Genomic DNA, 18,568 nt, shown 5'->3' on the forward strand with positions numbered 1-18,568 from the left:
GCTGGGGGTGGGCGCAGGTCAGAATTAGATTAGGAGATTCCATAGAACACAAATCCTGTCAGTGCGCTGTGAGCAATTATTTACCCTCAGGACACCAGGTTTCACACCTTCCTGCTGCAGGGAAGTGTCTTATAGGCCTGTATTTTTGCAGCCACTTGATAACTAGACATACTGCATTACTGATGGTCAGCCTTTGCTAACGTGTTGGCTCTAAGGTTAAATCTTGGGTTTTGTTGACCTTGTTTTCATTACCAAGGTTAAATCTTGGATTTTGTCGACCTTGTTTTGATTACGGTAAGGTTAAACATCTTGCTTGGGTCACACCCAGCAGGCTTAAGCTCAAGGGTTACTCTGGGGATGCACAGGTTCGACCTTTCAAGGCAAACAGCCCACCCACTTTACCATTTCTCCTGCCCACTTAAACATTCTTCATGTTTTCTAGTTGTTGCGCTCTCTGTGAATTACCATTTGAGTTTTTTGCTTCTTTTTCTATTCTGTTTGGAAATTTGTAGTTTCTTTCCTGTATTGCCAACATTCTGATATTCTGTGATATACTAGTGTAGGCTTTTTCTTTCACTGTGCTGGGCAGTTGGTGTGCAAACCCTTTCAATTTGAAACACTCGTCGTGTTTTCCATTTTCAAGTTTTTCTGTTCTTTAATTTTTTTTTTTTTTTTTTGGTTAGCTCTGTTACGTGGCTATGGGATTCTTGCCACCAGTGCTCGTCAAGCTCCAGTCCCTGGGCTGTCTCAGTCTGCAGATTAGAATGGCCTCTGCGGCTGCGTGGTGGCAGCCTCAGCAGTCTCGTGATCGTCCATCCCTGTCAGTCCTTCATGTGGATTCACTGCCCTCTTGGAACGTCCTGTTCCCCGAGAGCCTCCACGCGATCCCATTCTCGTTTCCTTGTAGGTAGTGCCTGATCTTCAGTCCGGGAGTCCATTTGAAGTATTCTCTCTTTCCCCTCATAGTTCTCTTGCTTGGCCATTCTACTCTTTCTATCACAGGTCCATTAGATGCTTTTTTGCCTTTATCCTTGTTCTGTAAGTTCTTGGATATGTGAGATTTTGTTTTGTTCTGTGTGATTTTTCTGTTGAGTTTGGAGGAATTCTCACTTATTTATGCCTCAGGTTTTTATGGTTTGGGGCCACACCCATCAGTGCTGAGGGCTCTACAGAATTCTGGCTAGGATCATGTCTGGCTGGGCTCAGAGGACACTATAGGGTACTGGGGATCAAACCCAGGCAAACACTTTACTGGCTATACTATCTCTCTCTGCCTCAAATATTTTGTTTGTTTCTTCTTCAGTTGGTATTCTCATATGTTTATATTTGTAGTTATATTCTTTCCATTCTGGTTCTTCATCGCCCCACCCCCCAACCCCCAGTCTTTTTCCAAGAAGTCTGTTGATAATATGTTCAAGCTCCTGTAGGGAAAACTCATTAAAATGTGCCCCCTTATATCCCCTGGAGCTTTTTCTCTTAGATTTGTCCATGTTGAGCATCCAGCAAATTCTTACCTGCAATTTTGGTTTTAGGTGCTCTTGTTCCCTCCATCCCTCTGTCCTGAACTGTCCATCGAGTTTCAGGCATCGGTGTTTGGCCTCCCTCCCCAGTGCCCTCCCATTTAGTTGCAGTTCTTGCCTGTATCCTTGACAGGCACATTTTTGTTTGGTTGGTTTTTTTTTTTTTTTTTTTTTTTTTGCTTTTTGGGTCACACCTGGCAATGCACAGGGGTTACTCCTGGCTCTGCACTCAGGAATTACCCCTGGCCATGCTCAGGGGACCATATGGGATGCTGGGATTTGAACCCGGGTCGGCCGCGTGCAAGGCAAACGCCCTACCTGCTGTGCTATCTCTCCAGCCCCTGTTTGTTTGGTTTTTGTTTGGGGACCACACCCAGTGGTACATAGAGCTTACTCCTGGCTCTGTGCTCAGGAATCACTCCTGACTGGGGAGTGGCAGGGCATCAAACCCGAGTTAGCTAGAGCAAGGCAAGCATCCTACCCATCCTACCCGCTGTATTCTCCCTCCCACCACAACAGGCAATAACTAGGATTATTAGGAACATTTCGTTTGGGTTACCTGCTTGTGTGTTTGCCCTGTCGTTTAGCAGTGTACGCATCCCACGCCTTTACACTCCAGATCTCCTTCTCTGAGAAGCTGGACTCTCTGAACTTGCTTTTCTGACATCAGTTTAGCAGCCAGGGGGTTGCCGTGAGCCTGTCTTCTCAGGCACCTGGGCCGAGTCTGCCTCCCGCCGCCTCTCGCCTGCCCTCTGTGGATGCTGCAGTAGGCAGGTCACACACAGATACACTTGTCTGTGGTGCTCGTGCAGGAGGCCCCAGTGCTCACACACACTCTCGGCCTCCTTGGGGCTTTTGCAGAGTGTACACATGTCTCCTCCAGGGCTTGCAGTTCCTGCACTCATTGCCCAGCTGTGGTGCAGCCAGAAGCCATTGCATTGTTAGGTCACAGGCAGCAAGATGGCAGGATCATGCTTGGCCGATGTGGCCACACCAGGAATTGAGCTTGTGTGTGGCCTGAGGACTGCCAGGCATGTTTCACCGAGCTGCCACTGGGTCCTCACCACTTTTTGGGGGGGTGGGCAGGATGAGGGTTATTTGGGCCACACCTGGCAGTGCTTGGTGCTGTTTCGAGCTCTCTGCTGAGGTGTGCTCTGGTGGTGCTCAAGGGACTCTGGTGCCAGGGATGAATCCTGGGCCTCATGTGCAGAGCACCTGGTCCTCTGGTCTGCACACGGGAGCAACTGGTCCAGCATCACTCTGGTCCTCACCATTGACTTTATTCTCCCCTCTGGACTCTTCAATATGGATGATGATACAGTTATTTCATTCTCTTTCTCTTGGCTTTTTTGAAGAGTTCCTAATACCATTTGTTGAGTGCTTTATTCCGTGATGGAAATAACTGATGATAAATAGGAAAGGCTTCAGGCTCCTTCATTACCTTGGAAGTCTACCTTTTATTATTTTATTATTATTATTATTGTATTTTGCTAACAGCTTTATTGGAATACGATTCATATACTGTACAATTCACCTATCTAAAGTATACCATTTCAGTGGTTTCTGGCATATTTACAGAGCTCAACCATCACCATAATCAGTTTTATTTTTTATTTTTTTATTTTTATTATTTTTTTTAATTTTATTGAATCACCATGTGGAGGGTTACATAGTTCTCAGGATTATGTCAGTTATACAATACTCAAACACCCTTCCCTTCACCAGTGCCCATCTTCCATCACCAACCCCCCCAGTATACCTGCCGCCCCCTCCCACCTCCCCAGTCCCCACCCTTGTAAGTGATAAGTTTCACTTCATTTACGCCTTATCTCGATTACATTCCATGTTTCAACACACAACTCACTACCGTTGTTGGGGTTTCCCCCAAAAAAGAAAAAGACAGTCCTATTGCCAAGGAAGCATTTGATAGTTCTCCATTGCTAAGAATATAGAGATATTAAGTCCCGCTGTTTGTTACATAACTTTTCTTTTTCCCCCTTGCCCCGTGCCACCGAGTTCACGCCTGTTTAGTAATCGCCACGCTGCCTGACAAGGGAAAAAAAACCGAAAACCGAAAAGGATGGTTATTTCCCGTCATCAGCAGGCGTGGGGCTCTGGCTTAGTTGATAGACTAGTAGAGTGTCTGCAAGCAGTTTCTGGAACCGAAGGTCTTGCGATGGTATCGGCTCCGGCTCAAGATTCCACCCGCGTCCCACTGTTCCATGTACATAATTTTTCCCCTTATCCCATTCCCACGCCACCAGGTCTGTTTGCTTAATGGACATCACACTATAGTTGACTCCACGCCGCGTTTCTTCCCGAGAAAGAAGAAAATTTCTTCTCAGCCGGCGTGGGGATATAGCTTAGTTCAGTCTAGAGAGATGGCTACCACTTTGATTGCCTTCAATATTTCAGCAAAAGACTTACTATTCTTGTTAGGATCTCCCACAAAAGTCCGACCCATTAAAATGGAACCATTACATATTGCTGATGCTAAGATGACATTAGGTCGCGCGTCCGCGCGGTTTTGGGTTTCTGTATAAAGTCCAGGGAAAGTACAACCAGAAATAACATCACTACAAACTTTTACCCTTTTATGGTGCTCATAAGATGGAGAAACCTAGAGAGAGGCTCGGCGTCTCCATTTTGCGCTCAGCAAGCCGCGGCCCCTGCGCTGTGCTCGGGAGGAAGGAGTTGAGAGAGAGAGGTTAAAAGAATTGGGGGATGCCCGGTTCCCACTGTTTCAGCCCGCCGTGGGGTCTCCGATCGCGTGCCGGAATTAGTTCAGTGGGCTGCTTGGAGTCCAAGAGCGCTTCCTTGGGCTCTTCCATCATGCTCTCTCCGCGGCAGGGTCCAAAAGGACCACCATAATCAGTTTTAGAACATATCCATGACCCCCTTTTGCTACCTTGCTTAGCTCTCTAACCTACCTCCCATGATTCTGCTCTCTCTTTTTACAGGGACATTTAACCACAATTGGAATCACATAAGTAGTGAACTTTTCTGACTGCCTTCTTTAACTTAGCATAATGTTTTCAGGATTCATCCATATTGGAACAAGTATTTATTCAACTGTATTCAATCTCCATGTCAGATTTTTGGATCCTCATCAATTGTTGAACTTTGAGGATAGGCTGTTATAAATAATGCGTATTGGTGTTCATGTTTTTGTGTGACTATATATATATTTTTTATTTCTCTTGGATATATGCTTAGGAGTGCAATTGTTGGGTAAAATGCTCGGTCCGTGTTTGACTTTTTGAAGAACTGCCAGATTTTTTCCAAGGTGACTACACCGCTTTCTGTCCCCACCAGCACTGTACATTTCTGAATTTTCCACATACCCCTGCCAAGACTTGCTGTCCGTCTGTCCTTCCAGGTGACTGCAGCCCAGTGGGTGGGAAGTACTCGCTCATCGGGGTTTTCATGGACATTTTCCTGATGGTAGTGTGTTGTGATTTTTTTTTTTTTTTTTTTTTTTTTTTTTGCTTTTTGGGTCACACCCAGCAATGCTCAGGGGTTACTCCTGGTTCTGCACTCAGGAATTACTCCTGGCAGTGCTCAGGGGACCATATGGGAAGCCGGGGATTGAACCCGGGTCGGCCGCGTGCAAGGCAAACGCCCTACCCGCTGTGCTATCGCTCCGGCCCCGTGTGTTGTGATTTTTAAGTGTTCTTGTATGTTTAGTAAGTTAATTCTGTTCTTGTGCAGTTATAGTTGCTGCTGCTGCTTCTCTTGCTTTATCTTTGTCTTCTTTGTCTTGCATTTCTTATGTACATGTCTTAAGTTATTTTTATTCTGCACTCCAGGATCACTCCTGGTGGGCGTGGGAGATTGGTGGTGCTGGGGACTGAACCCCGGTCAGCCATGTGCCAGGCAAATGCCCTACCCACTGTACTATCTTCACCCTGAATCCTTTCGGGTTTCATGAGCCGTCTTTGCTTGGTAGCATATACCTTGGGGAAGGTCAAGAACCTGCCACCCTATTAGCAGGTTTTCTGAAGTGGGAACCTCAGGGGTCAACCATATTTCTTTTCTTTGTTTTTGAGCCACATCCAGCGCTGTTCAGGGGTTTACTCCTGGCTTTCTACTTAGGAATCATTCCTGATAGTGCTCAGAAAACCATATGGATCACCAGGGGTCAAACACAGGTCAGCCTTGAGCCAAGCAAGCAAGCGCTCTAGCCACAGTGCTCTCTCTCTGGCCTTGAAGCCAGACTTCATCCTCATCTTTCTCCAGTCAGACGTCTCATCAGTCAGGAAGTTCCCAGAACTTCTGACCCCGCTGATAGTTTTCACTTGTTTCTGCGGGGGTTCCGGAATGTTCGGGAGCTGTTCTGATGGTATCTGCTCTGCCTCCAAAGGCCCAGCACTGCCCTGATACTCCCTCTAGCTAAGGCTTGCTGGCAGGTGGATTGGTAGCACTTTACCTAGAAGTGGCTTAACCAGGGAAGCCCCCACTCCGCCCCCGTGGGCAATACCTTTATCTCCCTGGCTTCCTCTGCTCTTGCCTTGCCTGCCCCTCCCACCAGGGCTCCACCAGCCCCTGCACTCCGTCTTCTCTCCTCCTCGCTTTGGCACCATCACCTAGGCTGCATTTGGGGAGAGGGTCTCAGCTGCCTGCTTCATGCTCCATTTCATTTAGAAGTTTCAAGGAACTCACGAAAAAACATTGAGGGATGGTCCTCTCCCCCCCACCCCAGTAGTTTTTCCCTATGTGTCAGGCACTGGTCTAGTAGCTAGGGCTCTCTAGTGACTAAGGCAAGTCCGGCTTGTGGAACTGCCACAGTGGATGGGGGTGGCAGTAGCAGCTTCCTCAGCAGACAAGACTCTGCAGCAAAGAAGCGCCGTGGGGGAGCGGGCGGAGAGGGCAGTGCAGTTAAGCAACTATGTGCTGTGGGCAGGTAACTCGGGCCAGGTCCTGAGCCTCAGGGAGGAGCCAGGTAGAAGGCATGAAGTCTGGAGTGGATTTGCTGTGGGAGGTGGGAACACGGTGATGGTGGGAGATGAAGCCAGGGAGTAACGGGGCCAGATGCTGCAGGTCCTGCATAAGGAGTGTGAATAGCATTCTCCGCGTGTGGAGAAAGCTATGTGGTAGTTTTTTTGTTTGTTATTGTCTTTTTGGGTCATGTCTGGTGATGTTTAGGGGTTACTCTGGCTCGGCACTAGCAGTTACTCCTGGCGGTGCTCAGGGGATCATATGGGATGCCAGGGATCGAACCCTGGTGGGCACGTGCAAGGCAGACGCCCTACACTCTGTACAGTCTCTGTCTCTGGCCCCTTAAGTGGTAGTTTGAGGAAAGAAAGCAAATCATAAATTATTTTTTGTGGAAGAATCCATTCTGTGTGGGGAGTGGATGATGTAAGGGTGAGAGGCTGGCAGGAACCTGAGGGGAGGCAGGCAGAGACGGTGGTCTGAGCAGAAATGAGGGTGGCGCAGAAAGCAGTGGGGTGAAGGCAGTTGGGATGCAGATAAGATCTATGGAATGCCACAGAACTTACCTTGCAGCATTCACCAGATACTGTTTCGTGGGCTGAAGATTTGGTGGCTATTTCAGTTATCTCTCTTTAGGTTATGAACTATTCCAGGACTAGGGCTTTGAAGTAGTCATTATTTCCTCTTTCTGCGTCTCTGGGCTGACTGGCCTGAGTTGAGGGGCTTGCATGGCGCCTCTCTGCTCAGACATGGTGGGGACAGGCCTGACCGGAGAGCCAGGCCCCAGAGCGCGGCTTTAGGTGGTTTGTCACCTGCAGGACTCAGAAGGGGAGAAATGGATGCTGGAGACCTGGCATCTGTGCTCTTCCTGGCTGTTATTTCTGATTGTCTGGGCTTGCTCCCGGCCCACCCAGGGTCCTAGCAGAGGGGAATGAACTGCTTCCGATATAAGGAGCCGCTGGTGTCTTTCAGTACAGGAAGAAACGGTGGTGGCTATATTTGGAAACCATCTCCCACAGCGTTGGATTTCACTTGGAAATGTATTTTTAAGTCCTGGGGAAATGACCAAGTACCCGAACTGGACACCACAAGTTTTGGTGTCCAGTTTGGGGGAGGTGAGGAGAGCGAGTGGCCAAGAAGGAGCGCCTTTCTCTTCCTCCAGCCGTTATTCTCTAGGCTAGGAGCAAACGGATTCTCAAAAACAACTCAAGTTTCTAAACTGCATCCAACTCTTGGCAAACTGTTTTATAAGTGTGCCTTTTAATCTTCTGTCTGCGTTCTCGACTGTAAAACCCTAATTGCGCCTGCTCTGTTACTACACGACCAAGAGCCCGGGAGCGGAAGAACGGACTCTTCAGTTAAGTTCTCAGAGCAAACCCTTCCCGTCTGTAAAGATGCATGTAGCCCACCCCCAGCCCCCAAGAACAAAGACTCGCCGCCAGGAATTTTGCTCTGGTGTCTGTTGGAGAAAGGCTAATGTACATCAGGCTTGCTTCTGTCAGTTATTCACTGGAGTAGAGATAGATTCTAGGAAATCCATGTACAGTTGCATGGGAGATTACTTGCCTTGCACTATGTGTAAAGCCTGAGTTCAATCCCTGACACCGTAAAAAAAGAAATAAATAAAGCCCAGAACATTATACTATATATATATATATATATATATATATATATATATATATATATATATATAACATATATATATAAAGTAAATCAGTCCACATACAAGTACAGCAATAATGGGCCCCTGACTTCTGGATCACAGTGATTCTGAACACCTGGACCCCTGCACACATCACTTCCCTGGGCACTGGTGCCAGGTAATGCCTGATGGATGGCTTGATGTGCCCTGAGGCTGCTCTGGGTCACTCCTGCTGGGCTCCTGTCTAGAAAGCATATTTGTCCCCGTCCTGGAGCCAGCCGCTTGGCCTGTTAGTGTGTGTTTATACAGAGATAGCCACAAGCAGGTATTGAAACTGGAGCTTTCCAAACTGGCAGTGTAAAAAGCCCGTCTACCTGGGGACTGGAGAGAGAGAGAGAACTCAGAAGTTAAACATCCTCTGCAGGCAGGCGGCCCGGGATCAGTCCCCAGCATCACAGGGTTGACTCGGCACCACCAGCTGCGACCCCTGGTCACCGACCTGGAGTAGCTTCAGAGCATTGCTAAGTGTGGCTCCCAAACCAAAATCATCCAACAGGAAAATGCCCTCTGTACCAGTTACCCATAGAAATGAAGCCCGTCCTTGAAGTAATTTTGTTTCTTTCTTCTCTCAGACAGCCTTGCCTTCTAGGAAAGGATTTCGGCACCAGACCACAAAGTTTTTGTATCGTTTGGTGGGGTCGGAAGATTTGGCTGTCGACCAGAGCATTGTCAGCCCATACACTTCCCGGATCTTGAAGCCTTACATCAGGTACCCAGAGACGAGCTGGGTGGCGGTTCGCCATGAGGGCTCAGCTGTGGTCTCTGCAACCCTCCCCCTGGCTGGATGAACAAACACCAACACCCGAGCCAGGGCCCTGTCTCTGCTCCCTGCCAGCTCCTCCCCTGCCGGTTTCGCCCGTACTTTTCTTTGCAGGAAGGACAACCTTTTGAAAAAGCTGAGCAGATTGAACTGTTAGATTTTGTGGCAGTTATATCTGTTGTTCAGTTTTAAATTTTGTTTTACTTCTGCCTTTTTTTTTTCCTTTGTCCTCTCCTATAAATCGGGCTGCCATAGAGACAAAAAACAGAGACTTTTTTTTCCCTTTCTCATCCTAGTGCAAAATGAAAGAACATCAGTAAATTGTTCATGGTCTTTCGGCCAGTTTCAGATTTGAGAGCCGTACATATTTAGTGGTCTGTGAAGTGGAAACCCAAGAGACGCCTCAGTCTGGCGTGCCTCGGGCCATTTCCAACGCTGTGCTCTGCAGAGGCGGCGGCGGGCCAGTGTGTGCGTGGGCTCAGTGACCGTGACTGCATTCCGTGGTCACATGATGCCCTCTGCCAAGTGTGGCTGCCCCCAGCGTATGTCAGCCTGCTCTCATCTCTTACCTCTAAGGTTTCGAAGAGGCCCTGTGGGGCTAGACCCTCCCCTGCCCGGGCTGTGACCTGGTTCTGGCCACTCCAGGGTGAATGGGGATGCTGTTTCTAGTCCATTCGGCCTCACCACCTCTCTGGAGTTCCTGGCAAAGCCTGGGAGAGTTCAACCAAAATTTTCCCCACACATTGTTAATCTCATGCCAGAAAAATATTGTCACTGTTACCAACTTTGCCACCTTACAGGGAGTAACACAGAATTGTTAAAAGTGTCAGGCAGGTCAGAGTGTGGCTGAAATGTGTCGGAATCATATTGGATGTTTTCCTGACTTGAGTCCGTTTGCTCTCTGTGATCCTGGAGGCGTGACTATGAGACGAAGCCGCCCAAACTGCAGGTCCTGTCCCAGATCCGCTCCCACCTGCACCAGAGTGACCCTCACTGGACGCCAGAGCCCGATGCGCCTCTCGATTACTGCTACGTCCGGCCGAATCACATCCCAACAATAAACTCAATGTGTCAGGAGTTTTTCTGGCCTGGTATGTTTTCCTTTGCCAAACTGGGCAGATCGGTTTTGTATTGTTCACTTTTAATTGGTGTCTGTACGTGGCCTCAAAGCACTACATATATGATTTTATTTAGTTTGTTTCTACTAACACCAAAACTGTAAACTATAAATAACTTTCCTTCCTAAGATGTCAGCAGAGTAAATAACGGTGTTTTTGTTTCTTTTCTATTTGTCTCTATTTTCAGAGTAAAAGATTCATCCTGTTTTGCTTCTGCATATGTTTAGATACCAGGTAATGTCTGTTAGAGATGAACAGACTGGTAACCTGGGTGCATTTGGATCCTTTAGATTTTTCCACACTAATTCTGTATGTTTGTTAAATTTTCTGTTTCTTAGAGAGTATATTAGCATGGCCAAAAAATTAAAAAGGTTCTTTTTAAAAAACCCAAATCCAGATACTAGGGCAGAGAGATGAAAGAGGAGTAAGGTGCTTGCCTTGCTCCTAGCTGACCCCATACAGTTCAGACCCCCTCTGGGCGCCACATATGGTTCCCCTCACACCACCAACGGTCGCACTCAGAGCCTGTGGTATTCCCGAACAGTACTCTGAGGCCCACAACTCAGAAACACAGACAAAAGCCACCGGTACTGGGCCTGAGATGTAGGTCGATGGACTAAGTACGTGCTTTGCATTTGAGTCCCAGGCTCAGTCCCACTGTTAGGTGTGCCCCAAATAACCAAGACGGGGAAAAACCAAATGTCAAAATCACAAAGAGTAAGCCTAACAGGGCTTGTTGTCTCATCAACTTTAACATCATGTTTTTGAAGACCAAAGCCATCAATTTAAAAAATGCATTTTCATCGTTAAAACACTTTTTTAAAAAATGAATTTGCATTATAATGCTGCTTTGAAGTGTATCACTGTATCACTGTCATCCCATTGTTCGTTGTTGATTTCCTTGAGTGGGCACCAGTAATGTCTCTATTCCTCCCAGCCCTGAGATTTTAGCAGCCTTTCCTTACTCGTCTTTTGCAACGATTGGAGGCTTTTTCAGGGTCAGGGGAATGAGACCTATCGTTACTGTTTTTGGCATATCTAATATGCCACAGGTAGCTTGTCAGGCTCTGCCCATGTGGGCTTTGAAATGTAAAGGAAGTAATACATGTCGTGCAGGTGTTAGGGAAGATTTCTTCGGAATGAGAGCCATGTCATCTCCGTTCATCTTAGAGTAATGTGAACTGTTGATGGGAGAGGTGTGACTTTTCTTTGGCGAGTGGTGTGGGAATGAAGACATCAGCCTGCCCTCTAGAGACCCTCTACTTCCTGTCCTTTCACTCTCTGCCTTGCATTCCTTATGTTTCGGAAGCATTTCTTTAACCACCCTTTGTTGTAAAGTATAGCACTTGTGCACCAGAAGCCTACACATCACATACGTATGTACAAGGTGAAGGTTGCAGCCAGGACACACACAGGGAATGTGTACCCTGTGCAGTCACTGGGATGGTTACAAATCTGCCAGCTGACCCTGGTGGAGGAGGCTGAGCCCAAGCCAGGTGTCCGCCTTCTCTGCTGCCCGTTTGCAGTGCCTGTCTTCTTCCCGTGTTCATACTTGAAAAAGGTGATGGTCTATTATTTTTTAAAATTAGCTTTTATGATCTGAATGTGTGGTGTGAGGAGTAGGATCTTTGTCTCCACTTTTATTTGTTTTCCTGGCATTTGGGTGTAGCTATAAGTACCTACTAAATAACTTGGAGCACTAACTCCAGCAGGCACAGAATCTGAGTACCCACTGTCCCTTCTCTCTAGGCATCGACCTCTCGGAGTGCCTACAGTATCCCGACTTCAGTGTTGTTGTCCTCTATAAGAAGGTCATCATTGCCTTCGGCTTCATGGTTCCTGACGTCAAGTACAATGAAGCTTACATTTCTTTTCTCTTTGTCCATCCTGAATGGAGAAGAGCAGGGATTGCAACCTTCATGATTTACCACCTCATTCAGGTACGTTGTGCTCATTGTCTGCTGGCCTCCCTGCGGGCTCTCCTAAAGGGAGAGGCAGGATGGAGTGGGGCTGTTCCTTCCAGCACTGCCCCGCCTAATGGATGCCTCCAAAACGGAGCAAAAGGAAACGATGCACACTCATTCACACACACCAGTCTCCTCCCTGTAAAGTAAGAGTGCTAGACTCTAGATCTGAAAAAACAAACCGAGGCAAGAGAGATAGTATAATGGCAGGGCACTTGCCTTGCATGTAGGTGACGTGGGTTTAATCCCTGGCACCCTGTATGGACCCCTGAGCACCATTAGGAGTGATTCCTCAGCACTGAGCCAAGAGTAAGCCCTGAGTACTGCTGGAGTCACCCAGAAACCTACATACATAAATAACAATGTTGGTTTGTGATGATGATGGAAATCAAAGGAGAAAACACCAAAAATGAGAACCTAAAGCACTCTATGTTAGTATCTTAGAGTCACTGTTGCATGACTCTGGAAAGTAGAACTGTGGTTTTTAAGTCTTTTAAAACTCTTTTTGGGGATCCACACCCAGCAGTGCTCAGGACTTACCCAGCTCTGTGCTCAGGATCACTTTTGGGAAACTTGGGGTCCCTCAGGGATAATTGAAGCAGGGTTGGCCACATGCAAGGCAAGTGCCCTACCCACAGTACTATTGCTTCAGCCCTAAGTCTTTTTAAACAATTTATTTTACTTTGTTTGGGGGCCATACCTGGCGGTGCTCCAGAGTTACCCCGGCTCTTCACTCAGAAATTACTCCTTGCTGTCTTTAGGAGGCCATGTGGGATGTCAGGGATTGAAACTAGGATGGCCACATGCAAGGAAAACATCCTGCCTATTTTACTATCTCTCCAGCCCCTAAACATTTTAGTAAAACTGTCGGTTAGTAGTACACATTTTTTTTTTACTGATTTTCTTAAATTTTATTTTACTGTCAGTATATAAGCTGGCATGAGCCTTTTGAGGCTTGATTTTAACAATGAGTTGTAAATTCTCTTCTGTAACATTTGTGTCACCGCTGAAGAAAACAGAACATCCACACACATGAAAGGATCACCTGCCTCTAATTCTTCAGAAAACCTTTTTTTAGAAACCATTTGGTTCAGAGGAATGTGTGTTAGGAACGTTTGCCCAGTAATTCCCAAGAATTAGTAGGAATCTCAAACAGTCTCCCAAGAAATTGCTTTTTTCTCTTCTCACTTAGCAATTGGTATTGCAGGTGAGACCTTCTCAGTGACTTCTGCTATGTCCCCCCTTTCCCTGCCAGCCCCCTCTCAGAGTATCCACTTCTGGGTTCATCTTGATCCCAGCAGAAGGTTCCGCCTTGTCCTTTAGCTGTGTAGGCTCGAGGGCAGTGCAGGGAAGACAGTTCCTCTCTGTGGCCTGCCACAGGCAGCTGGGCCTTGGTTCTACTTATTTGTAGAGTAAAGGTTGTCACACCACAAAATTCACTTTCTACATACATCTTATACAGTACGTATTATCCTACATACTAACTGTTCCCAGTAAACTAGTAATACTTGTCCAAGAAAAAAATATTGCCTCAGTGCAGATCTAAGTCCAGCAGAGGAAGCAGTCTGTCTGCCTTTACAAGTTCTTCAGAGTGTGGCGGGCTGCTTCTACTACTGCTGCGCCGGGCTGGGCTGGGCTGGGCGGGTTGCACCGGAGCTCGCCTGAACACAGCGGCTCCAGTGAGAGGAGAGACGCCTCTGAACAGCCTCAAGAGCAGAAGACGCCTGTGGGAGCCTAGATTTTAAAATCCCAAGGGACTTCTCAGCTTCAGTATTTCAGCACCTTATTGAAAAGCACCTTATTATATCTTGGTTGATATGACTATTGATTACTTACTGTAGATTATATTTTTAAGGACTTGTACTGATAGGATGGGCATTACTTTTTGCCCTTCAGCTGATGCTAAATGCATAACTCATTATGAGAAGCAAATTCTGTCCATTGGGAAGTGATGATAGGTGGGCTTGGGATTCAGAAAACCTGTGCAGGGTCAGGAGGATAGTCTGGCATTGCATGTGGCTGACCCAGGTTCAGTTCCTGGCACCCATATCTTTCCCTTCGCACAGCCAGGAGTGAGCCCTGAACACTACTGAATGTGGCCCAAGAACAAACAAGAAAAAAAAGTCTATGAAGGGTCATCAGGTTCTATGATTAAGTAAGCCTTAATATTTCATGTCTGGCCACATAATTTACCATTTTTTCCTAGTAGAACTTGGAAGGGATTTCATTTATTTTGACTTGTGGGGAATTCCCAGCACAGTACTCTGGAAATCATGTGTCGCTGAAGATGATGGGGCTCCTGCATGTAGAGATGTTCTCCAGGCCTCTGAGCTATCTCCCTGGCTGTGGGAAGGGAATCTGTGTGTGCGTGGTGGCGATGGTTGGGGGCAGTTTGGGCCATGCCTGGCTGTGCTCAGGGCTTGCTCCTGCCTGTGCACTCAGGGATCAGTCTTGAGTGGGGAAACCACAGGGTGTGCTGGGGATTGCACCCAGATTAGCTGTGTGCCAGGCAAGCACCCTACCTGCTATACTATCTCCAACCCCAGGAAGGAAGAAAATTTAAATTCGGATAACATCCAGTTTTACAAAGGCGAACTTCTCAACTTGCTCTGTTCAAGATTGCCATAGTGTTTGATACTGATATGTTTAAATGTAATCGAGGGCTGGGGAGATGACTCAGAAGTTGGGACACATGGCGTTGCATGTGGTAGCCTGGGGCTCAATCTCTGGCACAGCTTAATCATCCCAGCACTGAGGGTTGTGGCCTACTTGCCCCCAAATCCCCATAAATGTAATTGAGTTATAAATCAAATCATTGACTAATGAATTATGCGTCTTGGTCCTTTGCTTCAGAGAGAAACACATACACCCAGAATGCCATCCGTTTTCTCATTCTTGATGAATGTTTTCTTGAATATTTGACCAGCAGAAAAATGTCACTTGGTTTCCAGCTGTTGCTTGGTGTTGCGATGTCTCAGCTGCAGTCCCGTATCCTCTGGTTTCCATAACTCATTACCTACACTTAAAAGGGTTTCTTCACCTACTCATTTTCCCTCAGGCTTTCATTTTCATCTTGTATTTTTCCACCCTTTTGGCAGACCTGTATGGGCAAGGATGTAACCCTTCACGTCTCAGCAAGCAACCCTGCTATGCTGCTGTACCAGAAGTTTGGATTCAAGACTGAAGAATATGTCTTAGATTTTTATGATAAATATTACCCTTTGGAGAGTACAGAGTGTAAACATGCTTTCTTCCTGAGGCTCCGGCGCTGATGTGAAGACAGCTCTTCGTGGAGATGCCCTTAGAGAGTGGTCTCTATGTAGACCTGAGAGTGATTGTCCATTTCACTGGGTTCTGGTTTTTCCCTGCGCTTAGATGTTTGCTTGGAGCTTTCAGCTGAGGTGAGAAAAGCAGTGGGCAGGAGAATGAGTTGTGAGCAGCCCTTTAGAATTTTCTGGAGAGGCCTTTGACCCACCACGTCTTGAGACTCCGTTAGTTAACTAAGACTGAGAGACGCTGCTCTCCTCCTTCTCCCTGAAAGTCGTAAAAGAATATCTCCATTGGTATTCTTGGTGAGCGAATCAGTCCTAATTTAAAGGACGAGAGAAAGTGAGAGCTGTTCAAGATTTGTGCGGTGGCCTTCCAGAGAGTAGGAGAAGACTGCATAAGGGACGCCGGCCCTTCCCCTGGTCATGCTGCATTGGGAGCTCTAGGGCGCTGATGAGCTGCAGCCAGAAGATGTTTTCTCGGCACATCACTTCAGCTCTTTGATTATGAGCATCTCCCACTGGGGCCTGGGCTGGGGATGAAAGACTTTGTTTCCTCTCAGGCCTGCACAGTTGGTTTGGTCTGTGCCGTTGGGAGCCAGTCATTCAGATGGTTCTGCTGGACGGAGGCGTGTGCAAGAATTAGACTGCTGAGTTTATGAAGCTGGAGCTAGCCCGCCCAGCTTTTGCAGACCCAGCAGGAACATTTCCAAAAGTATCATATTCTCGAATAATAAAAATATTTCTTCTAACAACCTATGATCAGATCTTTCAGTTTTGCCAATTTCTATTTAAACTATTTCATTCAAAGCAATAGTTCTGGGGTCAGAACTATTGTCCCGTGGTACCTACATCATATGTAACTGACCCGGTTGGATCTCCAGCACCACTTACGGTTCCCTGAACTCCACCAGTGGTGATAGTGAGCACAGCGCCAAGGGTAAGCCCTGAGCACAGCCAAGTGTGACCCCACCCCTGGTGGGCTTGGGGAGCCATATATGGTGCTGGGGATTGAACCCCAGTCAGCCATGTGCCAGGCAAATGCCTTACCCACTGTACCATCTTCACCTGAATCCTCTCGTTTCATGAGCTGTCTTTGCTTGGTAGTGTACACCTGGGAAGGTCAAGAACCTGCCACCCTATTCGTGGGTTTTATAAAGTGGGAGCCAGTTATTTTTAGAATTCAAAGAAAGCAAGATACTGTCTAGAGAACTGCTTGCACATTTAAATTTTTTCATTTCAGAAACCTGTGGACCACCAACTAAGAGCCCTTTGTTCTAGAAACTTCCTTCAGGCCAGTGTGATTCTGATTGAGGGGAACATGTCAAGAAAATCTGTCCCCTTTGCAAACAGTCTAATGTCCATCCCATAGTGTAAGACTGAAACAACTCATCTCCTTCCTTTCGCTCTCCTCTTTCCTTGCTTTGGTCTTTCTAGGAGGTTCCTGTCTTGTTTTGGTTTTGTTTTTTTGGGTCACACCCAGTGATGCTCCGGGACTGCTCCTGGCTTTTTACTCAGGAATTCTCCTGGCGGTGCTCGGGGCACATATGTTATGCTGGGGATTGAACCTAGGTCAACCACATGCAAGGCAAATGCCCAACCCCTGGTTCCTGTCTTTGAAGACATTTTTTGTGGACTTGAACGCAAACCAACGAAGTAAAATTGAGGAAGCGACATTTTCTGATCTTGGAAATAAAGTATATGACTGACCAGCATTTGTCGTTAAAGCATTTGCCTCTAACCTCAAGGAGCCAAAGAAATCTATGATAGCCTTAATCCACTCTACTTTCCTGTAATGCATCTTGCTCAGTGCAGGGAAAGCATTTTCTCACTGAACTTCATCCCTGGCGCTTCATTTCTCTGTTGGGGAGCAACAAAACCCCACCACTATAATTCAGCATAATTTTGATTTGCCACATTGGCTTCTTCTCCCCTTTTCCTTTGCTAAAATATTTAGAAATAAATCCCAGATACATCACCCTACTTATTTGGGTAGGCAGTTCTAAACAATAAGGAGATTTTCTTATATCATTTTTATGTATGTTGTTTCTCCTCATAAGATCAATATTTTTTGATGTTAATAGGCACATGTAGTGAGATCTGAAAGGCCTCAGAAACGTGACTCGTGTGATTGGTTGGTCTGGACTGTGTCCCGGTGCTGACACCCTTGTCTTTCCTCCAGACGCGCCGGCTCCAGCAAGGCCCCTTCCTCTGGGCGGACTCGGCAGTGCTGCTCAATGTTAAGGACAGTTGCTGGAAATACTTCCTTTCTCAAAGTGATGGTTAGTGCAGGGGGCCAAGGCTGAGGTGTGGAAGAGTATTTTTAAATAGCCATGCTTGGGCACATTTTCAGTCATAATTTGTTAGGAGCTTAAAGTAAGGGAGAAGGCTTGGGTCTTTGTTTTGTTTATTTTTTTCTACAAAAGCTGATAACGGCTTTTCAACAGCTATGGAATCCTTCAGTTGTTATTTTTGAGGTTTCTGAGTTTCCTTAACCTTTATCCAGGCACCCAGCAGGAGGTGGCCCGATGGTAGCCAGGTTTGCCCTCCACAGGCCCCTTGGAGATAGGAGTGAGCTGAAATTAAGCATGTCCATGGCCTCTGGGGGTGTTGTACGTCCAGCTGTGCTCAAGGCTTTCTTCTGGTTCAGTGCTCAGGGATCAAACCCAGATCAGGAGCTTGCAAAGGCAAGTGTTCTACTCTCCAGCCCTCATGTCCATGTTTATCGAGTCTTTCTAGCTCTCTTTGTACGAGGACATTTGAGAACCGAATCCATAATTTTGAAATGCTTAAGTGTAGTTAACATATCTAAGTGTTCATTACCTAAGACACACAGCACTGGGACTTGCTTGAAGCTGTCCTGTAGGTGATTCTGCAGGTGTTACCTTCCACACAGGATGACGATGTGCTCAGGTATCTACTGGCAGGGAAGGGACTTCAGTAGGATGCCTGAGACCTGGGAATACCTGTGGCATGGCTTCAAGACTCCCCATTGGTAAGCATGTAGCTCACTGCTGAATTTCTGATCACATAGCTGGCAAAGAAACATACTACCTCTGTGCACGAGAAATAGATACTAAGTTCACAAACAGAATTTTTTTTTTTTTGGCAGTAAAACATTTTATTTGGAGGTTTTTAGGAAGGGGAAAGGGGGGAGAAAAAGAGCGTAGAGAACTTGGGCTCTTCCCAGGGAGGAGAGAGCCCCCTGCACACACCCCAGCATTAGATCTCAAGCACACATCTCAAGAAGGGAGATGTGGACGACGTGTGCTTGGGCCCCACATGTGCTCAGCTATATGGTTC

The 18,568-nt window shown here is 46.9% G+C and overlaps 1 protein-coding gene across 1 annotated transcript in view; it reads left to right on the forward strand.

Annotated features, from left to right (window-relative positions):
* KAT14 (lysine acetyltransferase 14) overlaps positions 1–16,022 on the forward strand; it is a 32,063-nt gene extending 16,041 nt beyond the window's left edge. Inside the window, exons 7-10 of the mRNA XM_004614404.2 lie at positions 8,730–8,866; positions 9,833–10,008; positions 11,785–11,975; positions 15,098–16,022. Coding sequence (XP_004614461.1) covers positions 8,730–8,866; positions 9,833–10,008; positions 11,785–11,975; positions 15,098–15,271 — 678 coding nt within the window. The 3' untranslated portion in view covers positions 15,272–16,022. The remainder of the gene's footprint in view (positions 1–8,729; positions 8,867–9,832; positions 10,009–11,784; positions 11,976–15,097) is intronic.
* The last annotated feature ends 2,546 nt before the right edge of the window (positions 16,023–18,568 follow it).

This window comes from Sorex araneus, chromosome 3 (assembly GCF_027595985.1).
Source record: "Sorex araneus isolate mSorAra2 chromosome 3, mSorAra2.pri, whole genome shotgun sequence".
Lineage (NCBI taxonomy): Eukaryota > Metazoa > Chordata > Mammalia > Eulipotyphla > Soricidae > Sorex > Sorex araneus.